Source organism: Sapajus apella, unplaced genomic scaffold, assembly GCF_009761245.1.
Source record: "Sapajus apella isolate SASKATOON/1434 unplaced genomic scaffold, GSC_monkey_1.0 scaffold36, whole genome shotgun sequence".
Classification (NCBI taxonomy): Eukaryota; Metazoa; Chordata; class Mammalia; order Primates; family Cebidae; genus Sapajus; species Sapajus apella.
Window position 1 is genome coordinate 11011861 of NW_022436976.1, and position 21943 is coordinate 11033803.

The 21943-nt window shown below is 36.6% G+C and overlaps 1 protein-coding gene across 3 annotated transcripts in view; it reads left to right on the forward strand.

The window, feature by feature from the left end:
- SLC44A5 (solute carrier family 44 member 5) overlaps positions 1-21943 on the forward strand; it is a 408769-nt gene that overhangs the window by 308906 nt on the left and 77920 nt on the right. For all 3 annotated transcript variants that reach the window (XM_032296576.1, XM_032296574.1, XM_032296575.1), the window contains exon 4: positions 20067-20151. In XM_032296576.1, the coding sequence (XP_032152467.1) occupies positions 20067-20151 (85 nt within the window). The remainder of the gene's footprint in view (positions 1-20066; positions 20152-21943) is intronic.

Genomic DNA, 21943 nt, shown 5'->3' on the forward strand with positions numbered 1-21943 from the left:
AATGAACACAAAACACTCTAGTCAAAGACAAGCCTAAATTACTGAAATAAATACAATTATAAAAAAGAAAGAGAAAATTTTATGGTTTATTTTTAATCATTTTTACTTTTGAAATTCTATTAAGCAACTAATTATGTTCATGTTGCTGTTTACTAATAAGAACTAGGGCCTAGATCATTTTAGTTAATATTAACATATAAACTTTTCTTTTTATAAGCAAATTTGAAAAGAAGGAACAATTACTAAGAATTTCACCAGATAACTCATTGACATACAAAAAGGTTCTAGTCTCTGCCCAAGAGATATCCAGCAAAGAGATATACTGTTATTTATTGTTAAATTAAAGATTTTTCTATGAAAATGAAAACAAGAGAAGTATAGAGATTCTTTATTTGGTTTTTTTGTTTTTTTTTTGAGATGGCAGCATCTTGCTCTGTCACCAGGCTGGAGTGCAGTGGCGCGACCTCAGCTCACTGCAACCTCCAACTCCCTGGTTCAAGTGATTCTCCTACCTCAGCCTCCTGAGTAGCTGGGATTACAAACATGCACTACCACGCCCAGCTAATTTTTGCATCTTTTTAGTAGAGATGAGGTTTTACCATATTGGCCAGGATGGTCTTGATCTCCTGACCTCATGATAAACATACCTCAGCCTCCCAAAGCGCTGTGATTACAGGTGTGAGCCACCACTCCTGGCCTATTTGGATTTTTTTTTTTTAAACTACCACAGGAACTAGTGTGAATATGTTTTGTTAAAGGGTTACACAATTGTATATGAATGGATTAAACATTTTTTCCCCCAGAGACATAGGTTCTGTCCTTTAAATTCTGACTTAAGAAACTTTAATATGTTATTATTAGAGTGAAGATTGTGAACATCAGCTATTAGCTAGTACCAATAATTAATAGCATGTAGTCAATGTGGATAGAATGTATTAGCAGAAAGAAAGTTATACCCTAACTGGGAAACAATGAAAAATATTTTTCCCTGCTCTTCAGTATTATCTTCCAATAAGAGAAATACTTTGAGAACACCAATTAAAAGTCATTTCCAAAAGATAATCTCAATATTGCTGTACCAAAACTACACAGAATTGGAGAGTTCAAAAAATTAAGACAGGAAAATAGGCAGGGAGAGAAAAATAAAGGAGCATAAACCACAAAACTAAGTATACTCTTCTAAGACCTTCAGAACATTCTTTTGTTATTAAAGTATTTTAGCTTCTAAACATTAATGAAGTTGTAGGACAATATGTAATCTCTAATATAATAAAATAAATTTTCTTGTACAAAATATAGAATTTTAGTTTCTTTCTCTTTGGGTCACATATTTCTTATCAATATAATTTTTTGTTTGTTTTTACTCTTCATCATAGAATTGAAATTTGTTATATAAGCAACAGATTTGGAATCAGGCAGATCCTGAGTTTCATTATTTTTTTTGATGGACTTGGGTTACTTACTCAACCTGTTTTCTTACCTGGGAGGTGTGAAAACATCACCTGCCTTTCAGGGCTGTTGTGAGGAGTAAATGAAGTAATACTTAACTGCATCAATAATGCATCATAGTAGTTTTGGGTAGTAATTTGTTTGCTATCATAGTATAACCTAGTTATTCTGAATTTTAATACATTTCAATATAATTTATATATTGTTTCCATGGTGACCCATAATTTGAGTTATTAAAGTTTGACTACATGACAGGAACTTCACAAAGATCTCATCCTGTGACCAGAATCTTTTCACTAGGTTGCCTTATTCCTTCATTAAATAAGTTTTTCCTCTGTATCTCAAAGCCAGTGTGATGCAGTCCATAGAAAAATGTTTTGTGTCTTTATACAGAGCAAGAAAAGCCATTGCCAGTCTCCTGTAGACAAAACAGAGGAGTGTATGCCATTATTTTCTCTGCAGCAAGATAAGAAATTTGCCATTTTGTTCCAGAACTCCAAATTCAGTTTGTAAATGTCTTAATTCACATAAGGAAATTGGCAGATAAATATTACTCAATAAAAAAAAACTATATTGAATAGATTAATTCGATGTCTCCAGATTAATCCCAATGCCACTGATTAAAATGAGTGACTCACCAAATTCACTACATACCTTTTTCCATCCCTGTACTATAAATAGCCTTACTGGCTTCATTCCAAGATAAATTTAATTCTTTGAATATATCTAATATTGGACTAAAAAAAGCATGAGGGGAAACTATGGCAGAAGTTACTAGAAGTGTTAAGGATTTTTTTTTAACACGAACGAATATATACCTTCATTTGAGCAAATAGTGATAAGTCAGTTTCACTGATGTGTTATAGGTAATTTGGTGACTTTTGCCAACTTTATTAGATTAGTGCTTTTGTAGACTTATCTTTCTTTCTTTCTTTCTTTTTTTAAAAGATGGGGTTTCACCATGATGGCCAGGTTGGTCTTGAACTCCTGACCTCAGGTGATCCACCCATCTTAGCCTCCCAAAGTGCTAGGATTAAAGGCGTGAGCCACTGTGCCCAGCCCTAACTTTCATCCATGATCTTTTCATAAAGAAGTGTTTCCACGGAAGTTTTTTTTTTGTTGTTGTTGTTGTTTTTTTGTTTGTTTGTTTGTTTTTTACAAAATCTGCTGAGAGAAATGCCCTTTATGTAGAATATGGCCAGCTAGGGTAACACTTGAATGCAACAGAGACACTTAACATTTGATTGATGAACAGCAGAGCCTCTGTTCAAATGGATAAAGTGGAGTCTGGATAGAAGTAATCAAATCTTGAAAGATCAAACTAACCTTTATGATAATAGCCTTCTTTTGTCCTACTTTGGTCATGGTTACTATTCAATTATTGTACTAACTAGAAAACATGGGAATATTTATTATGCAAATTATTCTTTGCTATACTTTTGCTATCATTAAGTATATAAGAATAGCACAATTTTAACAATCAATACATTTTTATGGCCAGGCGTGGTGGCAGTGGCTCACACCTATAATCCTAGCCCTTCAGGAGGCTGAGGCTGGCTGATTGCTTGAGCTCATGAATTTGGGACCAGCCTGGGCAACATGGTGAAAACCTTGTCTCTACAAAAAAATACAAAAATTAGCCCGGTGTCGTGATGTGCTCCTGTAGTCTCAGCTACTTGGGAGGCTGAGGTGGGAGGATGGCTTGAGCCTGGAAGGTGGGTGTTACAGTGAGCCGACATCACACCACTGCACTCCAGCCTGGTTGACAGAGCCAGACTTTATCTCAAAAATAAGTAAGTAAATAAATAAATAATTCTTATTTTGTTTTCTTTTTAAATGGATTACTCTTTGGGTGATTTGGTTCATTATTGTATTTACTTAGGAAGTGCTTGAAGTTAGGATCCAAAGTTTGTTTTGGTTTTTGTTTTTTTAACCTTTCCCAGAGTAATTATCTCTATTAGCTAAGAAGGTAAGAAGTTAACAAGAAAGCTAATGCAAACAAGACCAGAACTCTGTCACCATGCTGTAAGAAGCCCAAGCTGTGTGTAGCAGCTACATGGAGGAGTCCTGGCCAACAGGCTCAGCTGGGCTCCCAGGGATAAATCAGTCCAGTTGGGTTTTCAGAAGCCCCAGTCAACAGTTGACTGTATGAAAGATCCCAAGGGAGAATTAAGCCTTTCCCTAAATTCCTGACACCCAAAATCATGAGCAAATTTTAAAATTGTTATATAAGGCCAGTGAGTTTGAGGGTGCAACAATAGATAAGCAGAACAACATTTGGTACCTGAAAGTGGGATGCTGGCTTCACAAACCTACTATATAGGCATTCGTTTTGAGACCAGGTGGTGTTCAGAAACCCAGTGGGTTTTGAAGAGGCTGGCAGTGAGTTTGGAAGAAAATGAGCAAAATGTGATTGGAAGCAGGAGGGAAGGGCACCTTGCTGTAGTGGTAAAAAATCTGGCATCACTGTTGCTGTGGTAATGAGGGAAGTTGGAAATGTACATAATTAATTCAATGATCTAGCTAAAGAAATCATCCTTAGGAGAGTAGCTAACCCCCCTGAGCCTTGTCCACACTTGGACCTGACTTAGGTGATGAGATCTAGACCTTAAGCCTGAGCCTGATGAGGTAATTGGATGAAGCTTCTGGGAGATCTTGAGAGAGGAAAAGAAAAGAAAAAGAAACTGGCTAGAGGGTGAACTATGGTACCTTAATACATGGCTGCAAATTCTTTGTCATTTTTCTCATTGAGAAGTAGAATCTGAAGTCCTTTCCTCTTGAATATGGTCAGGCTTGTGATTGCTTCCTTAATAGAGAAATGAACCAAACCAAAGCAGAGCAGTAATGAGCCTTGACATGCAGGTAATTTATAGAGCAGTGCAGTACAAAGGATTAAAGGAATGGCATCATGACTTGACTGGGGACAAATCTGAAAATATCAAGTAGAGAAAGAAAGAAGTTTACATAATTACATAAGGCTAAATTTTCATATTCAGCCTTAATCCTTCATAGAATAAGGTAGGGAATAAACAAAATAGTTAATAACAGTCAAAATTGACCCCATCATTTCTGATATTAAAGAATATGTTCATTGTTTTTGGGCAATGATACAGTCACATCTATTTTTCCATTTAGTACTTAAGGAAATCTAGCGTATCACATTCTTTCCTGACCTAAACTTTCCCAAAACACCAATGAGGGAGCAATTGTATTTCCAGTTTCTAGGTGGAAAGACTGTAGTGTTCCCAAGTTCTGACATTTTGGTTGTGCCATTTAGATCATTTCATAGTCCATTGCTCATCTTAATCTTCCCACTACTGTAGCAGCTTCCCAATCCAAGATTACTGCTTTTTAAGTCTTTCAGCAATATTTCAACCATTGGTCCCCAAAGCATGACAAGGGTCAGAATGGCTGCATCCAAACTGGCTCTTGCTTGATCAGAACCAGCCCTTACTCTTAGGCCCTGCTTTTAAGCCTAGAACACCAGCCCAGTCTCTTCCACTTTCTTTTGAGGGTATTTTTATCCTTTTTGTCCAGCAAACCTAATTCAGGGTCAATCTGATCTATCCTAAATTAAAATCTCAGGGAGAAAAGTTTGAGGTCTTATCTCTTACTTCTCTTAAAGCAAATTGGTCTTCCTCTATCCCCACAAACATAAGGAAGAAAGAAAGCATATTTTCACAACTAGGAGAAGTCACTAGTGACCTTTTGAAGAACCAAGATAATTCCAAGATGACTTTTTCATTTTGTCCATACAAAGAAGTAGTGAACAGTTTCTCTTACTAATAAGTAGACACATAAATATACATTTTAATTTAATTTTTTAGCTTTACGAGGTATGATTGACAAATTTTAAAAAGTGTATATTTAAGGTGTACAACCTCATATTTTACTACATGTATATCCTTGTGTAATGATCTCCACAGTCAGGCTAACATATGTATCACCTGACTTAGTTATCTCTGTTTGTAAGGGAGTGTGAGTTTGGAAAGAACACTTAAGATATATTCTCTTAGCAAATTTCAAGAATACAATACATTATTAACTATAGTTAATGCTGTAAATCAGAACTCTGGAACTTATTCATCTTAAAACTAAAAGTTCATATCCTTTATCTATTATCTCCTAATTTCTCCACCCCCAGATCTTGGCAACTACCATCCTACTCTGCTTCTATGAGTTGGAATATTTAAGATTTCACATATAAAGGAGATCAATATTTTTCTTCTATGGCTGGTTTATTTCACTTAGCATAATGTTCTCTGGGTTCATCCATGTTGTCACAACTTGGCAGGATTTTCTTCTTTTTTAAGGCTTAAAAATATTCCATTTTGTGTGTATATGTGTGTGTATGTACATGCATGCATGCGCGCGCGCACACACACACACACACACACACACAGAGTATAATTTCTTTATTCTACTATTGATAGATACTTAAATTGATTCCAAATCTTGGCTATGGTGAATAATGCTGCAGTGAACATGGGAGTACAGATAACTCTTCAATATACTGAGTTCAAGTCTTTTGGGCAAATACCCAGATGTGGGACTGCTGGGTTAGAGGGTAATTCTATTTTTCATTTTTTGAGTAATCTCCATGCTGTTGTTCATAATGGCTATATTAATTTACATTCCTACTTACAGTGTTCAAGAGTTCCTTTTTTTCACCACACCTCCTCAATACTTATCTCTTGTCTCTTTTATAATAGCCATCTGTACCTCACTAGGCATCCTGTTGTTCTAATTTGGGAGCTTGGTGGTGTGACCACAATATTCATTGCAAGAGGAAATTGGCAATTGGGAATGACTATAACAGGAAATTACATTGTGCTGTTAATCTACTTTGCAACTAAAGTGAGCCTATCAGAACACAGCTTGGAAACATTGTTTTAGTCAAGTAAAATCAGATCTCCCAATTAAAAAGTAAGAATTTTTAAAAATCCAGTTCTATTGATTTTTAAATTATTCTTGTAAACTTTTCTTAATGAAAAATATAACCTTGTATGTATAACCAGAATCAGTATTAAATGTCCTTTTGCATTCTTTACAAATATATAAATGTTTACAAATTAAATTACAAACCTATACTTCCTTTTGTTTTGGAAATCTTCATTTTAAAAAGGAAGCATTTAATTTTCACTATTACTTGGGCAGATTTTTTAGTATTGAGTGAGTTTTTTACTGTTTGCTTTATTTTGTTGAATGCATGCATTCTAGATGATTTTAAGTGGAGTATTGTTATCATGAGAGGGACTGAATTGGTTTCAAGGACATGACCCTAAACTCACCATTGGATGGAAGAGGCCACCTGTGAAATGATAAACAACATTTTTCTTATCTAAGCAACAGGATACAGGGCTGCTTCCGAAAATGTTTCTATAGCAGTGGTGTCATCAACACAGATTTTCAAATTCGGTATCATGTGTCCTATTATCTGCTTCATTGCATTTGTAAATTGCTTGTGTTAAAAAGCCATAAGCACAATTTGGCAGGCCTGTTCCTCACATATTAAAACAGTTAAAATGTACCTTTAAGGGATACAAAGTAATGATTTGAAAGCCAACATTCCCAACCAGCAAGTGTTTAGGGAATGTCTTTCCTGCCCCAAACAGATTTGCAGTTAATTTTTAAGTGTCGGTGCAAGCAGTTGGTCTAATCACATTTTCTCCTTGACAGAAGGCTTTTAAGTGGCTGCAACTTCTGACTCAACCCTAGAGCACACCAAGAACATGCTTTGCAAATGTTTGAAAATGAGAGACAATGTTAGATAATAATGCTCGCTCCTGGTACTTCGGAAACATGCATTTCCTTGATACAAGTGAAAGGATAATTTGCCTAAATAAATTTTTCACCATCTCTTACCAATCTTTGGTTATCTGCTATGAATTTCCCTAATAGAATTCTTTTACAAATCATTCCTCTCCTCTTCTCTTTCTCTTTTATACACACAGTGACACGTGCACTTGCACAAACGTCAGTCAGGTTCACTTAAAGTGGTGTTTTAAAGTTATTCTAAAGTGATGAGATAATGAAGAAAAAAGATGATTGAGCCAAATTTGTGTTGGTTTTATTCACCAACATAACCCAGGTGGTTTAATTCTAGAGCCTGTACTCTTGAACACTGTACTATACTGCATTTTATTTAATAAAGACAATGAATGAGGACTAAGTAATGAAGGTTACTGAGAGAGAGGGCAGACCGGAACCCAATGAGCCTCATCCAATGTTTTTCCCTTCCTCCTTTTCCTCCCACCGCTTTTAATTCCACACTGGGTTAGGCTTAAAACAGCAAGTATCCAAGAACACTTTGGGGATAAATGAAAGCAGGTATTCTTCTGCAGTCAAAGATCATCAATCTATTATCTTCAGTCTTGCCCCTCTGAGACTGATATGGGTCGCTTTGCTGCAGTGTCATTGTTAATTTTGAGTAATTAAAAAATTAGCCTCTATTATGTACAGACTAAAAAGGGGAGTGAGTTCTTTATCATAATCCACACCTAAATAGTTGGTTTTCTTTCCTTCAGTTACTGCTTGAACTATGGAGTAAATAAAATTATTTTAGGGAATGTTTTATGATTTGGCCAGAAAAACCTCAAAGGATTTCATGGGCCTCTCAAAAAGTGTTTTTTACTAGTAGATGTTAATGAGTATTAAGTGTAACATTTTCAGATATAATACATTGCATCAATTTTTAGGAACCCTGAGGGCTGCTTCATATAAAGTAAAAAGATGTGGCCAATTATAAAACCACAGTTAAGCAAGTAAAGACCAAGATCAGAAACACTGAATAGGTGGTGGCCTCAACCTCTTCCAAGAAAATTTGAATAGGAAGAACAGAACCTCTACCATGGGGTTCACAGCTGACACTGACATCTAAAAAAATCTCCCTCTAGTTCATCATAGAAAATCCTAAGATGTTACCTCTCCATCCATATCTGAAACTACACTTCATCCTGCTTTCTGTGTGAGCACCACACGGATCTCCTTTCTGTCCTCAGTACCCATCACACTACCACCCCTCACAGGCCCTTTATCCATGTTGTTCATGTACTGGAAGCCTCTTGGGCCTCTATTCATTTTTGAGGTCTCAGCTTCTGCATCTTTTCTTCAGAAACATCATCCCTGACCTCCCTCATTTGATCATTTGCCTTTAAGAATCATGCTTTTCATGCCACATATTGCTCCTTTGTAGCACTTGTCAGAATTGGAATTTTATATTTGTGCAGTTAATTCATTAAAATCTATTTCTCCCCACAGACTGTAGGCTTTGGGAGAGCAAGGGCCCATTGTATTCCCAGGGTCTAGCTTGGTGCTGACAATGAGGAGGGACTCAAAAAATATTTGTAGAATGAATGAATGAAGAAATTATTTGTACAATGAATGAAGGAAAAAACCATAAAATCCTGTCCTTATTATTTCACCTACTTTCTTACCTAAAAAATGAAAACAAAAACCTACCTGCTAAAGTCAATTAACATCTTAAATAAAATATTGAATAGTGGTGGTCTGACATCTATTTAGAATAATAAGGAAAAATAAGTATATTAAAGTAATCAGCAAAAAGTAAAATGCTAAAAAACAAACAAACAAAAACCAGATATTATAAAGAGCCTACTTTCATTTCTTGGTAATTTGGTTGTTTTTCTGCTGTCTTCAATTCTGTGTCTATTTTTTACAAATCTGTTTTAAGGATATGCTTTGTCCCATCATTTACATCCTACTGTCCTTCCAGTTCATAGACTTTGAAATTTAGGTGTGTCTTCCTTCTTTTTACTGTTGCTGTTTCATGTGGCAGCGAATTCTGATTAAAGAAAGTCTGAATACCTTATATAGTTTTTAAATGAAGTGCTGAATGTCTTGCTGTATATATCTGAAGTCCCACTCTTGAATAGGCTGATCACTTGTTTGGAATATGGGATGGGCATTTTTCATTTTCCCCTCCAAATCTATTCCTTATTCTCCTCATCCTGCTCTGTCCCCTGGGAAGCTGGCATTTATGGGTTACACCAAATGGCTCTCTTGTCCTCTGCTTCTAATTTGGTGAGATTGGAGCGTAGGAGTATGAGTTTGTAGAATTTCTTCCTCTGGCTCTCCTGCTGATGGGTCATAACAGGTTGGCTCTCTACCTAAGGCTCCTGCTCCTGTCAGTGCTGCCAGTGGGCTCTCCATTTAGCTTCTCCTCCTGGATTTGGGTTACTCCTCCTGTGCCTCTTCAGGCCTAGGGGTGGAAACGGCTCCCTGTTGGTGCCAACCTCTGGATTCTACATTAACTCCTGCTTATTTCCCTTTACTGTGTTCATACCTTTATGAATATTTCCTTTACTTAACTCTATTCAGTTATTCTATATGAGTTTAACATGTTTCCTGCTAGGACCCTGCCATAGTCTAGAAAACAGCTCCCCAGCCTCCAAAGTTATTGTTTTCTACCGGAAGATATAACTGGCTCTTCAGGAGGATATTCTACTATTCCATTATACCAGTTACTTCTGGGTGAATGGGGTTTCAGTGTTGATAATCTCTGCTGATAAATTTGTTGCATACACATTGTTAGAAGCCAGGTCATCTTTTGTGAGTACAAGTCCACGTTATCAAAACCCACACGTAATCTTCATCCCTGTTATCATGGTTACTTTTTCACAAAGTCATTGAACAAGTGGCTTTCCATCTTGATTATCGAAAACTACCTCTACAGCAGGGGCTTCACTAAGCAGCCACATGAGACATAAATATCTTCATATCCTGGGTCCATTTAGAGATCAGTCCTTATAGTTATTTCTCAAACTTCCTGGCCATCAACTGTCTAATATTTTTCTTTTCTAGTCCATGACAATGTAGCCAAATCATTGGCTTCTATCTATGAATAGACTAAATGATTCGGATCTTCTACTCTTCCAGTCAAAGTAGACAACCAGAAAAATTTACCCTAATTAATGCCAACAGATCCTCCACAGCCCTCTATAAATCTGGTTTAATTTTTTTCCTTCTCAGTCAGCTGATCAAAGGGACGTTTCTATAATTAATTTCCCATGATGAAAGGGACCTTTTCATGTATGTGTTTCTCTAACACATACCTGTTGACATCAGTAGTTAATATATTGTAAGAATTCTTTTTATGTAACTTTCTTGAGCCTTTATGACCTTCTGAAGCATTGTAGGAATGTGTCATTTCCATTGGGAGTGGAGTGCTGCTGGGCAGAACCACCTTTAGGTTTGATGGACCAAATAGTACCCATTAAACATCATGATGGGAAGCTCATATCATTGAGTGATCATTCAGGGCCAAGGGGCTATTTCTCAAAAGAAGAATAGTTATTTTCTGAAAAGAAAAAACGGGTTTTTCTCCAGCACCCTCGGGACCTCTACTGTGACTCTCTAATAGGCATTTACCACAGGCCCCATAAAGTATCTTGCTCTCCAACAAGTATTTTAGACCCAGTGGCATACCTGTTTGTACAGTAGCCTGGATTATCTGAAAAGTATTTTATTTCTCTGAGCTCTACTCAAATCTGGCAACTACTCTTGCGCCCCTTTTAATTATAGAAAATGTAAGCTGCAGTAACTTATCTTTCACTTTGGAGAAGATGTAACTACTGGATCCCTCAGAAACTTTACGGAGGTGGAAGACTCCTGTATTTTCATGAGATTTTTCTCTTACTCATTAGCACACATGTGTCTTTATAAGGCGTCAAGATTATATGCTAACCACTATTCCCCAGATCTTATCAGCATGATGCTATGAATGTAAGGAATCTGTGTGGTATCCTGTGGAGTAAGGTTATTATCAAAACCCTGTAGACTAAATTGTGGCAAAGAGCTAGAAGGTCATATAGCCTTGAGGGAAGAAAGTGAAGATGCAGTACTATCCTAGCGAGGTAAAAGCAAATGCCCCTAAGGTTATCTACTTATTAGAAAAAGGAGGAAGCGTTTGTTAGATCTGTTGCTGCAGCCAAGGTGACAGAGGCTGCTTTTATTTGTTCTAACATAGAGACAACAGCTTCAAGAGCAACTGAAATTGAGGCCATGACTTGGTTGAACTTGAGAGAATATACTAACAATCTTCAGAACCTATCTTGTCTCTGCATTGCCAATCAGTATCATATATACTTTCCTTAGGAAGAATGTGTTAAGAAATAGTTAATTTACTAAATATGAGATGTATTCATCTCTATATCTTTAGAGTTTATGTGTGCCTATATCAGTTATTCAATGAATGAATGACTGAATAAATAGAAACGTGACAATTGACAATTCAGTGTGAATGAATGAAAGGGAGTTTGATCATATCCTAGACTGGAATTTAAATATAAACCTTTTCATGTTTATTTTAAGAGCTAAGGTAAATAAACATCAGATACTGTGTAATAGTTTAGGCCTTAAGGAATATTTTAAATGAAATTTAGGGTCCATGTGTTAAATCATACAGTAAGGACTAAAAAATACAAAATCCTAGAAAATGTAGCTATAAGCTTAACACAAATTTAAAAGGTGTGTTTTCTAATTATTATGAATATTTAATTTGAAAAAAGAAGATGGTGAAAATATTTCTTTCAAACATAAAAGTTTGTTTAGGGCTTGCTGCTGCAGGCTCTGTGAGACAGCTGAAAACCTTTGAAGACAAAGGACATAATCTCTTGGAAGCTCCATGGTCCTGCCCAGCTCCTGAGAAACCTGAATACTTATCCACGCAATCCTAGGGCAAGCTTGTATCCTTCCTATACTACCAGAACTGATGCATGTTTACGGTCGCTCGATTCACAAATGCAAAATATGGTGTATTAGTCCACCCTCACATTGCTAATAGAAACATACCTGAGACTAGGTAATTTATAAAGGAAAGAAAAATTGACTCACAGTTCGGCATGGCTGGGGAGGCCTCAGGAAACTTACAATCGTGGAAGGGGAAGCAAACACATTCTTTTTTACGTGGTGGCATGAAGAAGAAGGGCAGAGCAAAGCGGGGAAAAGCCCCTTATAAAACTGTTAGATCTCATGATCTATATGGTTCACTTGCTGTTCACTATCACAAGAACAGCATAGGAGAATTGCATCCATGATCTAGTGACTTTCCATGAGGTTCCTCCCACAACATATGGGGATTACATTCAATTATAATTCAAGATGAGATTTTGGTAGGAACACATAGCCAGACCATATTATTCTACCCCGACCCCTCCCAAATCTTATGTGCTTCTCACTTTCAAAATACAATTATGCCTTTTAAACAGTTCCTTAAAGTCTTAACAAATTTCAGCATAAACCCCAAAGTCCAAGTCCAAAGGCTCATATGAGACAAGGCAAGTTCCTTCTGCCTGTGAGCCTATAAAATCAAAAGCAAGTTAGTTACTTCCTAGATATAATGGGGATACAGGCGTTGGGTAAATATACCCATTCCAAATGTAAGAAATTGGCCAAAACAAAGGGGGTTTTGGTCCCATGCACGTCTGAAATCCAATAGGGCAGTCATTAAACCTTAAAATTTCAAAAGTATGATCTCCTTTGATTCTATGTCTCACATCCAGGTCATGCTGATACAAGAGTTGGACTTCCATAGTCTTGGGAAGTTCAACCCCTATGAATTGGCAGGGTATAGCCACCTTCCCAGCTGTTTCCACTGGTTGGCATTGAGTGTCTGTGCCTTTTCCAGTTGCATTATGCAAGCTGCTAGTGGACCTACCATTCTGGTATTTGGAGAATTGTGGGCTTCTTCTCATAGTTCCACTAGGCAGTGCCGCAACGGGAATTATATGTGGGGATTCTGACTTCATATTTCCCTTCTGCACTGCCCTAGCAGAGGTTCTTCATGAGGGTTCCACACCTGAAGCAAATTTCTGCCTGGACATCCAGGCATTTCTGTATATCCTCTGAAATCTAGATGAAGGGTCCCAAACCTTAATTCTTGTCTTCTATGTACCCACAGGACCAACGCCATATGGAAGCTGCCAAGGCTTGGGACTTTAACCTTATGTAGCAATGGCCTGAGCTATACTCTACCCCCTTTTAGCCATAGCTGGAGGGCTAGGATGCAGGGCACCAAGTCCCTACGCCGAACACAGCAGGGAGGCCCTGGACACAGCTCAGAAAACCATTTTCCCTCTTAGGGTTTGAGCATGAGATCAGAGGGGCTGCCTTGAAGGTCTTTGACATGCCCTGGAGACATTTTCCCCATTATCTTGGTGATTAACATCTGGCTGCTTGATACTTAGGCAAATTACTGCAGCAGGCTTGAATTTCTCCCCAGAAAATGAGTTTTTCTTTTCTATTGCATTGTCAGACTGCAAATTTTCCATACTTTTATGCTCCGCATCCTCTTGAAAGTTTGTTGCTTAACAATTTCTTCCAGCAGATACCCTAAATCATATCTCTCAAGTTCAAAGTTCCACAGATCTCTAGGATAGGGGCAAAATGCTACCATTCTTCCTGCTAAAGCATAGCAAGAGTCACCTTGCTCCAGTTCCTAAGAAGTTCCTCATCTCCATCTGAGATCATCTCAGCTTGGACTTCATTGTCCATATCACTACCAGCATTTTGGTCAAAGCCATTCAACAAATCTCTAAGTAGTTCCAAACTTTCCCACATCTACCTGTCTTCTGAGCCCTCCAAGTCTCTAGGAAGTTCCAAACTGCCCCACATTTTCCTGTCTTCTTCTGAACCCTCCAAACTGTTCCAGCCTCTGCCTATTACACAGTTCCAAAGTCACTTCCACATTTTTGGGTATCTTCTATTAGCACCCCACTCCTGGTACCAATGTACTGTATTATTCTGTTCTCATGCTGCTAAAAAGGTCACACCCGAGACTGGGTAATTTACAAAGGGAAGAGGCTTAACTGATTCACAGTTCAGCATGGCTAAGCAGGTCTCAGGAAATTTGCAATCACAGCAGAAGGAGAAACAAACACATCTTTCTTCACATGGAGGCAGGAAGGAGATATGCAGAGTGAAGCGGGGAAAAGTCCCTTATAAAACCATCAAATCTCATGAGAACTCACTCACTATCATGAGAACAGCATGGTGAAACTGCCCCCATGATCTCATCACCTCCCACAAGATCCCTCCTCCAACACGTGAGGATTATAATTCAGATTACAATTCAAGATGAGATTTTAGTGGAGACACAGGTCCACACCATATCATATGGAACTAGCTCAAATGCCTATCAATCAACATGGATAAAGAAAAGGTGTTTTATATATAACATGGACTACTATTCACCTATAACAAGGAATGAAATAATGGCATTTGCAGCAACTTGGATGGAATTGGAGACCATCATTCAAAGAGAAGTAACTCAGGAATGCCAAATCAAACATCGTATGTTTTCACTTATAGTTGGAAGCTAAGCTATGAGGATGTAAAGGCATATAAATGATACAACATATTTTGAGGACTCTAGGGAAAAAGTGGGAGGAGTTGAGAGATAAAAGACTGCACATTGGGTAGAATGTACATAGCTCAGATACACCAAAAACTCAGAAATCACCACTAAAGAATTTATCCATGTAACTGAACACCACTTGTTCCCCCAAAACCTATTGAAATAAAAATACATACATACATATATACATGCAAACATATAAAAATACACTTTATAAGTTAAAAAAAAGAAAACTGTTTGGGGATACTATACATTAATTCAAAATATAAGCCAAAGGGTAAAAAATTTAGCTATAAGGTAAACTCTGAATTTAAAAAAGATTTTTAGAAACTAAATAATAATTTATTATCTATTGCTGCATTGTAAATTACCCTCAAAATTGGTAACTCAAAAAATAAATATTTCTTATTTCAGAATTTCCATGGCCAGAAATGTGGAAATGGCTTGGTTGGGTGATTCTGGCTCCAGGTTCTTTATGAAGTTGCGGTCATGATGAAAGCCAAAGCTGCAGTCAGCTGAAGGCTTGAGTCAGGTGGAGGATGTGACTTCAACGTGGCTTACTTCTACATCTCACTTTCTGCCTGACTTTCCCATGTCCTAGCAATCTAGATGAAAACTTGTTTTCACATATGCGAATCTAGAAATTCTGTTCTGAGATTACAAAAGCTTAAAAAAGTGAATCTCATGAAGGCAGAGAGTAGAATAGTCTTTAGCAGGGGCTGGAAAGGGAATGAAGAAGGAAGGGATGAAGAGAAGTTGGTTAATGAGTACAAATATGTCATTCAAAGGAATAAATTTTAGTATCTGACAGTGTGGGGAAACTGTAGTTAACAGTAATTTATTGTATATTCCAAAATAGCTTGAAGACAAGAATTGTAGTGTTCCCAACACAAAGAAAAATGTTCAGGCTGAGCACAGTAGCTCACGCCTATAATCCCAGCACTTTGGGAGGCCGAGGCGGGCAGATCACCTGAGGTAAGGAGGTCGAGACCAGCCTGACCAACAAAGAGAAAACCCCATCTCTACTAAAAATACAAAATTACCAAAACCTAAAATGCAATAAAATAAATGGAAAAAAAAATACAAAATTAGCTGGGTGTGGTGACACATTCCTGTAATCCCAGCTACTTGGGAGACTAAGGCAGGAGAATCTCTGAACCCAGGAAGCAGAGGTTACAGTGAGCCGAGATCATGCCATTGCACTCCAGCCTGGGCAACAAGAGTGAAATTTGGTCTCAAAAAAAAGAAAAATGTTCAAAGTGATAGATATTCCAATTATCCCGATTTGATCATCAAACATTGCATACATGTATCAAAATATCATGTCCATAAAAATATGTACAATTATATCAATAAAAATATAAAAATAAATAACAAAACTTATTTTTGCCTGACTTTAATAAGTACCAAGGGAATTTGAAAGAAGATTCTACTTTTTTGTTGTTAGAATTTACTAAAATTTGTTCATTTAGGAAAATCATATCATTAAAAACGCTTGTATTTGATTTTCCTATCAATATACATGTATCCTCCTGCACTTAAAGCTGCTACATTTGGTGATTCTACCTATAGGTGTAAGCACTTGACTACTCACATGGCTTCTAGTTTAGTCACATTTGAGCATTTGCATATTGATGTGCATACTATTTAATTATAAATTACTGTTTATTATTTCTCATTTGTATTACATAGGATATTTTATTGACTTTTTAAAGGAATTATGAGTGTGGCTATTATGTTATCTGTGACTATTATTTCAAGATTGTACAAGGGGCATTGTAAAATATTTATTATGAAAAGGGTGCGTTGCATATGATGTGCTTGAGAATGACTATCATACAAGCTGGTGATGTACAGCACTCTTAGTCACCTTATATAAGAAGCCTTTAACACTGTTCTTTCTCTAGAGCAGATCTGTCAAGGAGAAACATAAAGTGAATTACATATGTAAGATTAAATTTTCTGATAGCTATATTTAAGAGCATAAAAAGAAACAGGTGAGATTAATTTTAATAACAATATATTTTCTTTACTTAAATACTAAATATCATTTAAAATGTAACCAATATAAAAATTAAGATACTCTTCTTTGTTGTTGTTTATAATGTCTTTAAAATATGATGTGTATTTTACATTAACAGTATATTCCAATTTGGAAAAGCCATTTCAAGTGCTGAATAGACCCATAGATAGTGTCTGTACCATACTGGACAGCACAGTTCTGTATGTTCCATGAATTTAAAAATTCCAAGAAAAGGAATAAAATGTCAGAAGCTCCCTAATTTATAAAAAGGGACAAAATAATGGCTGCTGCCCATCTCCTTTTTTTCCTCCTTTTTGCAACTTTCAGCTCAAAGTCTATGTTCCAGCTCAAACACAGACCATCTCCAGCACAACTTCTGTGCCAGAGGCTGTGTGGAGAGGTGTAGCAGCAACTCAGTAAACACAGCCACCTGCTACAATTCAAAACTAGAAAGTCAAAAAGGAGAATTCTTCTCTTGACACTTCCATCTTCATCCCTGTCCTTTTTCTCTAGACCCTCAGATCCCTCCCAATCAGATACACTCCCTCTCCACCCCCACTCCCTGCCACAATTATGAAGCTTTTCTCCCCAAATGGCAAAAGCTCTAAAATTGCCTGTCATTTCTTTTCCTATGTTATGAGCATTTTGCTGATCCTTATTTAGCTGATGTCCTTGTTTTACCCCTGTTAACAAGCTCATTACTCTGTCCTTTCGCAGGAAGCATTATCACCTTTCTAGTTTGGTGGTTAAAACCACAGGTTATAAAAAGCAAGCAACAAACATGAGTTCACACCTTGTTTATCTCACTTAAAGTTGTGTGATTTTTAGAAGTAAATTAAACTCTGAGCTGCCTCTATACAATTCAGGTGAAAGTAATGCCTACCTTTAGGTTTGCTCTGAGCCTCCGTTGAGATAATGGGTATAATCAAGTTAGCACAGCATGTCACACCGTGAGCAATTAATAAATGAAAGTTATTATATGATTTCCTCAATCTATAAATCCTTTCCTACTTCCAGCCACATGTCCAAATCCTAATCATTTTTCAAAGTCTTTCTCAAGTCTCACTTGTTCTCTAAATCGTCTGCAAACCTTATTCTCCCCTTTGCATGTATTTGTTGAGAATGCTAACATAAAGTCACATTGGTATGACTTCCAGTATGGGAGGTCATTTACTAAATTCTTTAGCTAATTAATTTATGATGAATATGGGAACAAAAACAACAGGAGATACTACTGATACCTGACCATGCTTTCTCTTGACCCACCTGAGTTTTTTTGCAGCTGTGGTGGGCAGTTTTACAATTGGCACCAACAGGCATGTTCCACATGGTTCTGCAGAAGTTTCCTAGTGGGATGGAGCCCCAGCTGCCCACAGCAGTATTCCACTCATTAACATTCACTTAATTGGCTTTGCTCCCTTCCGTCTCTCCTCCCTCATACCCACTTCAGCTTCCTAGAATAAAACTTCCCTTCCTGGAATAAAACTCTCCTCCATCTCACCTTCCGTCATACCCACTTAAGCTTCCCAGATAAACCACCTGCATCAAAGTTCTTGTCTTAGATTTTGCTTTTGGGGAAACCCAAATAAGATAAGAACTAATGTTCCTGAGTCCATATTGTACGCCACACACCATGTTAGTCATTCCACTTTCATTATCTTCTTTTATATTCTCAACACTCTCGTGGGATTGGGTGTTATTATACTCATTTTGCAGTAACAAATTAGAAAGTCAAGACTCAAAATAATTAAGTGACTCACTCAGGGAAAATCTAGCAATCTAAATGCTTTGGGTACTGGTTTCTGAATTAATAATTGTATAGAAAAAATAATAAGACATTTTGGAATAAAGCTTTAAAAATGTATTACAGAAAAATAGGTAAAATTAAATCTCTTAGATTTAACCAAAACATGACAAACTAAGATGTAGAAACAGAATGTAATAAAATAGAGTCTGGAGACATCATACATTGAATACTTTGTTATTTAAATGCGTTATTTGTAGTCCACTTTCTTTATTCTGGGAAATAGAGACGGGAAGATATGGCAGCTGAGAGCTACCCAAATGAGTCGATTTCATAAGAAAGTATTAGAAGATGAAACCAATTTGGCCTCTATGACATTGGAGAAAGAATTAGACAAAGGGGACCTTTGTGGGTGCTTAGATACTAAAAGGCTTAGATTAATGAGAAAAATTACTGAGAAAAAATTTTCTTCCATATTAAAATTCTCATTTGGAATTGATTTTTTTTTATCTTCCCAAGTCACACAGGCCATATACATAAGGGCGATTGAATTATAACATGAAATGTCAAATCCAGTAAATGTGAGGAAGGAGATAGTTGGGCAAATGTTAAAGGAAGCAAAGGACAAAGAGATACGTTTCAATATTCAGAGGCAAGCATTAGATGACCAGCTCACTTCCCGGAGCTTTAGGAACTGTGTTAGTCAAATTGGAGAAGTCAGAAATATTCAACTAACATTGGAGAACATTTCCTAATTGACCTGATGTATGTTACTCTCTGTGGTTCTATGGTCTATCTGTCAAGTTAAGTTTGTAATTCTTAAAAAATTAGGGTGATGTGTTTGAGCCCATCATCTTCATAGAAAATTAAGTCCTTAATTTTCATGAAGTTTGAGATTATTTGATATTTCTATTAAGCTCTGAGATTATCAGACAACACTTATGGTAAATCTTTATTACATATTGCCTGTGTAGTTGCTATTGTTTGCCTTTATAATGCCACACAAAATCATAAAGAAATCATAAATTTGAATTGGGCATTATGGTTTCATTGCTTTGAATTTTTTAATGGTCTACACTTATGCGTAACCCAAAAGTATTACATCACATTATTTACTGTAAATATATTAGGTCTGCTATGAAGTCATTTTGTTTGGAACCCTAGAAAATGTGACTTCTAGCCAACTGAGCTTTTATAGTGTGCCCTCTAATTCACATTTTAATAAATGTCATTTTCTAAGTGCATTACCTCATGTTTTGGCTAGAACCCTGAGAGAATAAGAGAAATGTGCTTTCTGACTGGTTCATCCATATTTTATTTTACTTTTCATTAAGAAATTACTCTTTGAAGAAAATCAATAATCTTTTGTGACTGAGGGAAGAGGTTAGTGTGTTGCAGTTGTGCATTCTAATATTTCAAGTCGAACTGCCTTTAACCAGCTTTTGCTGATAGCATTTTTGTACTTGTTCCTACAGCCTGGGTACATGGGGACCCCAGAAGAGCGGCCTATCCTACAGACAGCCAGGGCCACTTTTGTGGCCAGAAGGGCACCCCCAATGAGTGAGTATGGCCACTTTTACTTTGTGTGATTTTACTGTCTAAACTAGAACTTAGATATCAGTTTTACAGTAATCCTACTATACTTCTTAAGAAGATTTAAATTTATAAAGGAGGCCTTCCCTCCCCTTTTCTAACAGATAGCTATAAGCAGTTAGAAAGTTTTATATTATATGACTTAAGACACGATGTCAGTGTTATGCAGCATTTTATTAGAATGCATGAAGACTCTACTTATAAAAATATAATTATAATGAATAGATTGGACCAATGATTTTATCAGAAGGTATGTTTTTAAATGTTTTATAAATGGGCTATTAGAAAACTGAGTTGTGAGTAGCTGCTACAAAGCTAGACAGTCCAGTTGTTAGGATTATTTATAGTCTACTGATAAATCATTCCACATTTCGAAGTGAGGAGAACACCCAGAAAGTCTTCAATGCTTGGTATCCTTTTCCAGGCAACTTGGCTGCTGTGGACAATGTCCCTGGTTAGCTGAAACAAACAAGGAAGAATGTTCCATCAAATTTCTTTTTAATGATAATCATAATAGAAGTTTTCATTCCTGAAAGCACATTGTCTATTTTTCTAACCTAAGAAAACAAACCACACATGTAAGCAACCCCCCCATACATCTCACATGTTTAGAAAACCTTCCCTCTTATCTCACTGGTCCATTTCTTCTCTGTGGAAACGTGGGATTGTTGCTGGGTATTCTGGTTCTTCAAAACCAATTCAGTTTCTATAAAAGCTGGTTTTAGATGGTTAACAAAAAACCCCAAAGCAACCACATCCCTCACTTCCAACAACAACAACAATAACAAAAAACATAGCTGAGGACACTTCAGTTATGTTGTCTATGCAGATCACTTATAACCATAGAGCATATTATTTCAAGAGATACACAGATTTTGGAAGGCAGTACACTCACCACTATACCACCAACATGGGATACACAGACTTTAAAAATAGATGCACAGTAATTTAAAAAATTGCCAACAAAAAATTCCAAAATCAGATGAATTCACACCTGAATTTTACCAATATTCTAAGAACTGGTACCAATCCTACTAAAATTATTCCAAAAGGTAGGGGAAAAGGGACCCCTCCCTAAATCATTCTATGATGCCAGTATCACTCTAATATCAAAACCAGGAAAGAACATAACAAAAAAGAAAGCTACAGACCAATATTCCTGATGAACATAAATGCAAAATTCTCACCAAAATACTAGCTAAGTGAATCCAACAGGACATCAACAAGATAATACATCATGATCAAGTGGGTTTTATATCAGGAATGTAGGGATGACTTAACATATGCAAGTTAATAAATATAATACATCACATAAACAATTAAAAATCCTATGATCATCTCAATTGATGCAGAAAAAGCATTTGATAAAATCTAGCATTGCTTTCTAATGAAAGCCCTCAACAAAAAGGAATAGAAGGGACTTACCTCAAAGTAATAAAAGGCATCTGTGACAAACCCACCTCCAACATCATACTAAATGGGGAAAAGTTGAAAGCATTCCCTCTGAGAACTAGAACAATACAAGGATGTCCACATGCAGCACTTCTATTCAATATAGTACTGGAAGTCCTAGCCAGACCAATCAGACAAAAAAAAAAAAGAACTAAAGGGCAAGTTGGAAAAGAGGAAGTCAAACTGTCACTATTTGCAGATAATATGATCACATACCTAGAAAACTGTAGACTCATCCAAAAGGCTCCTAGACCTGATAAATGAATTCAGTGAAGTCTCAGGTTACAAAATCAATGTACACAAATTA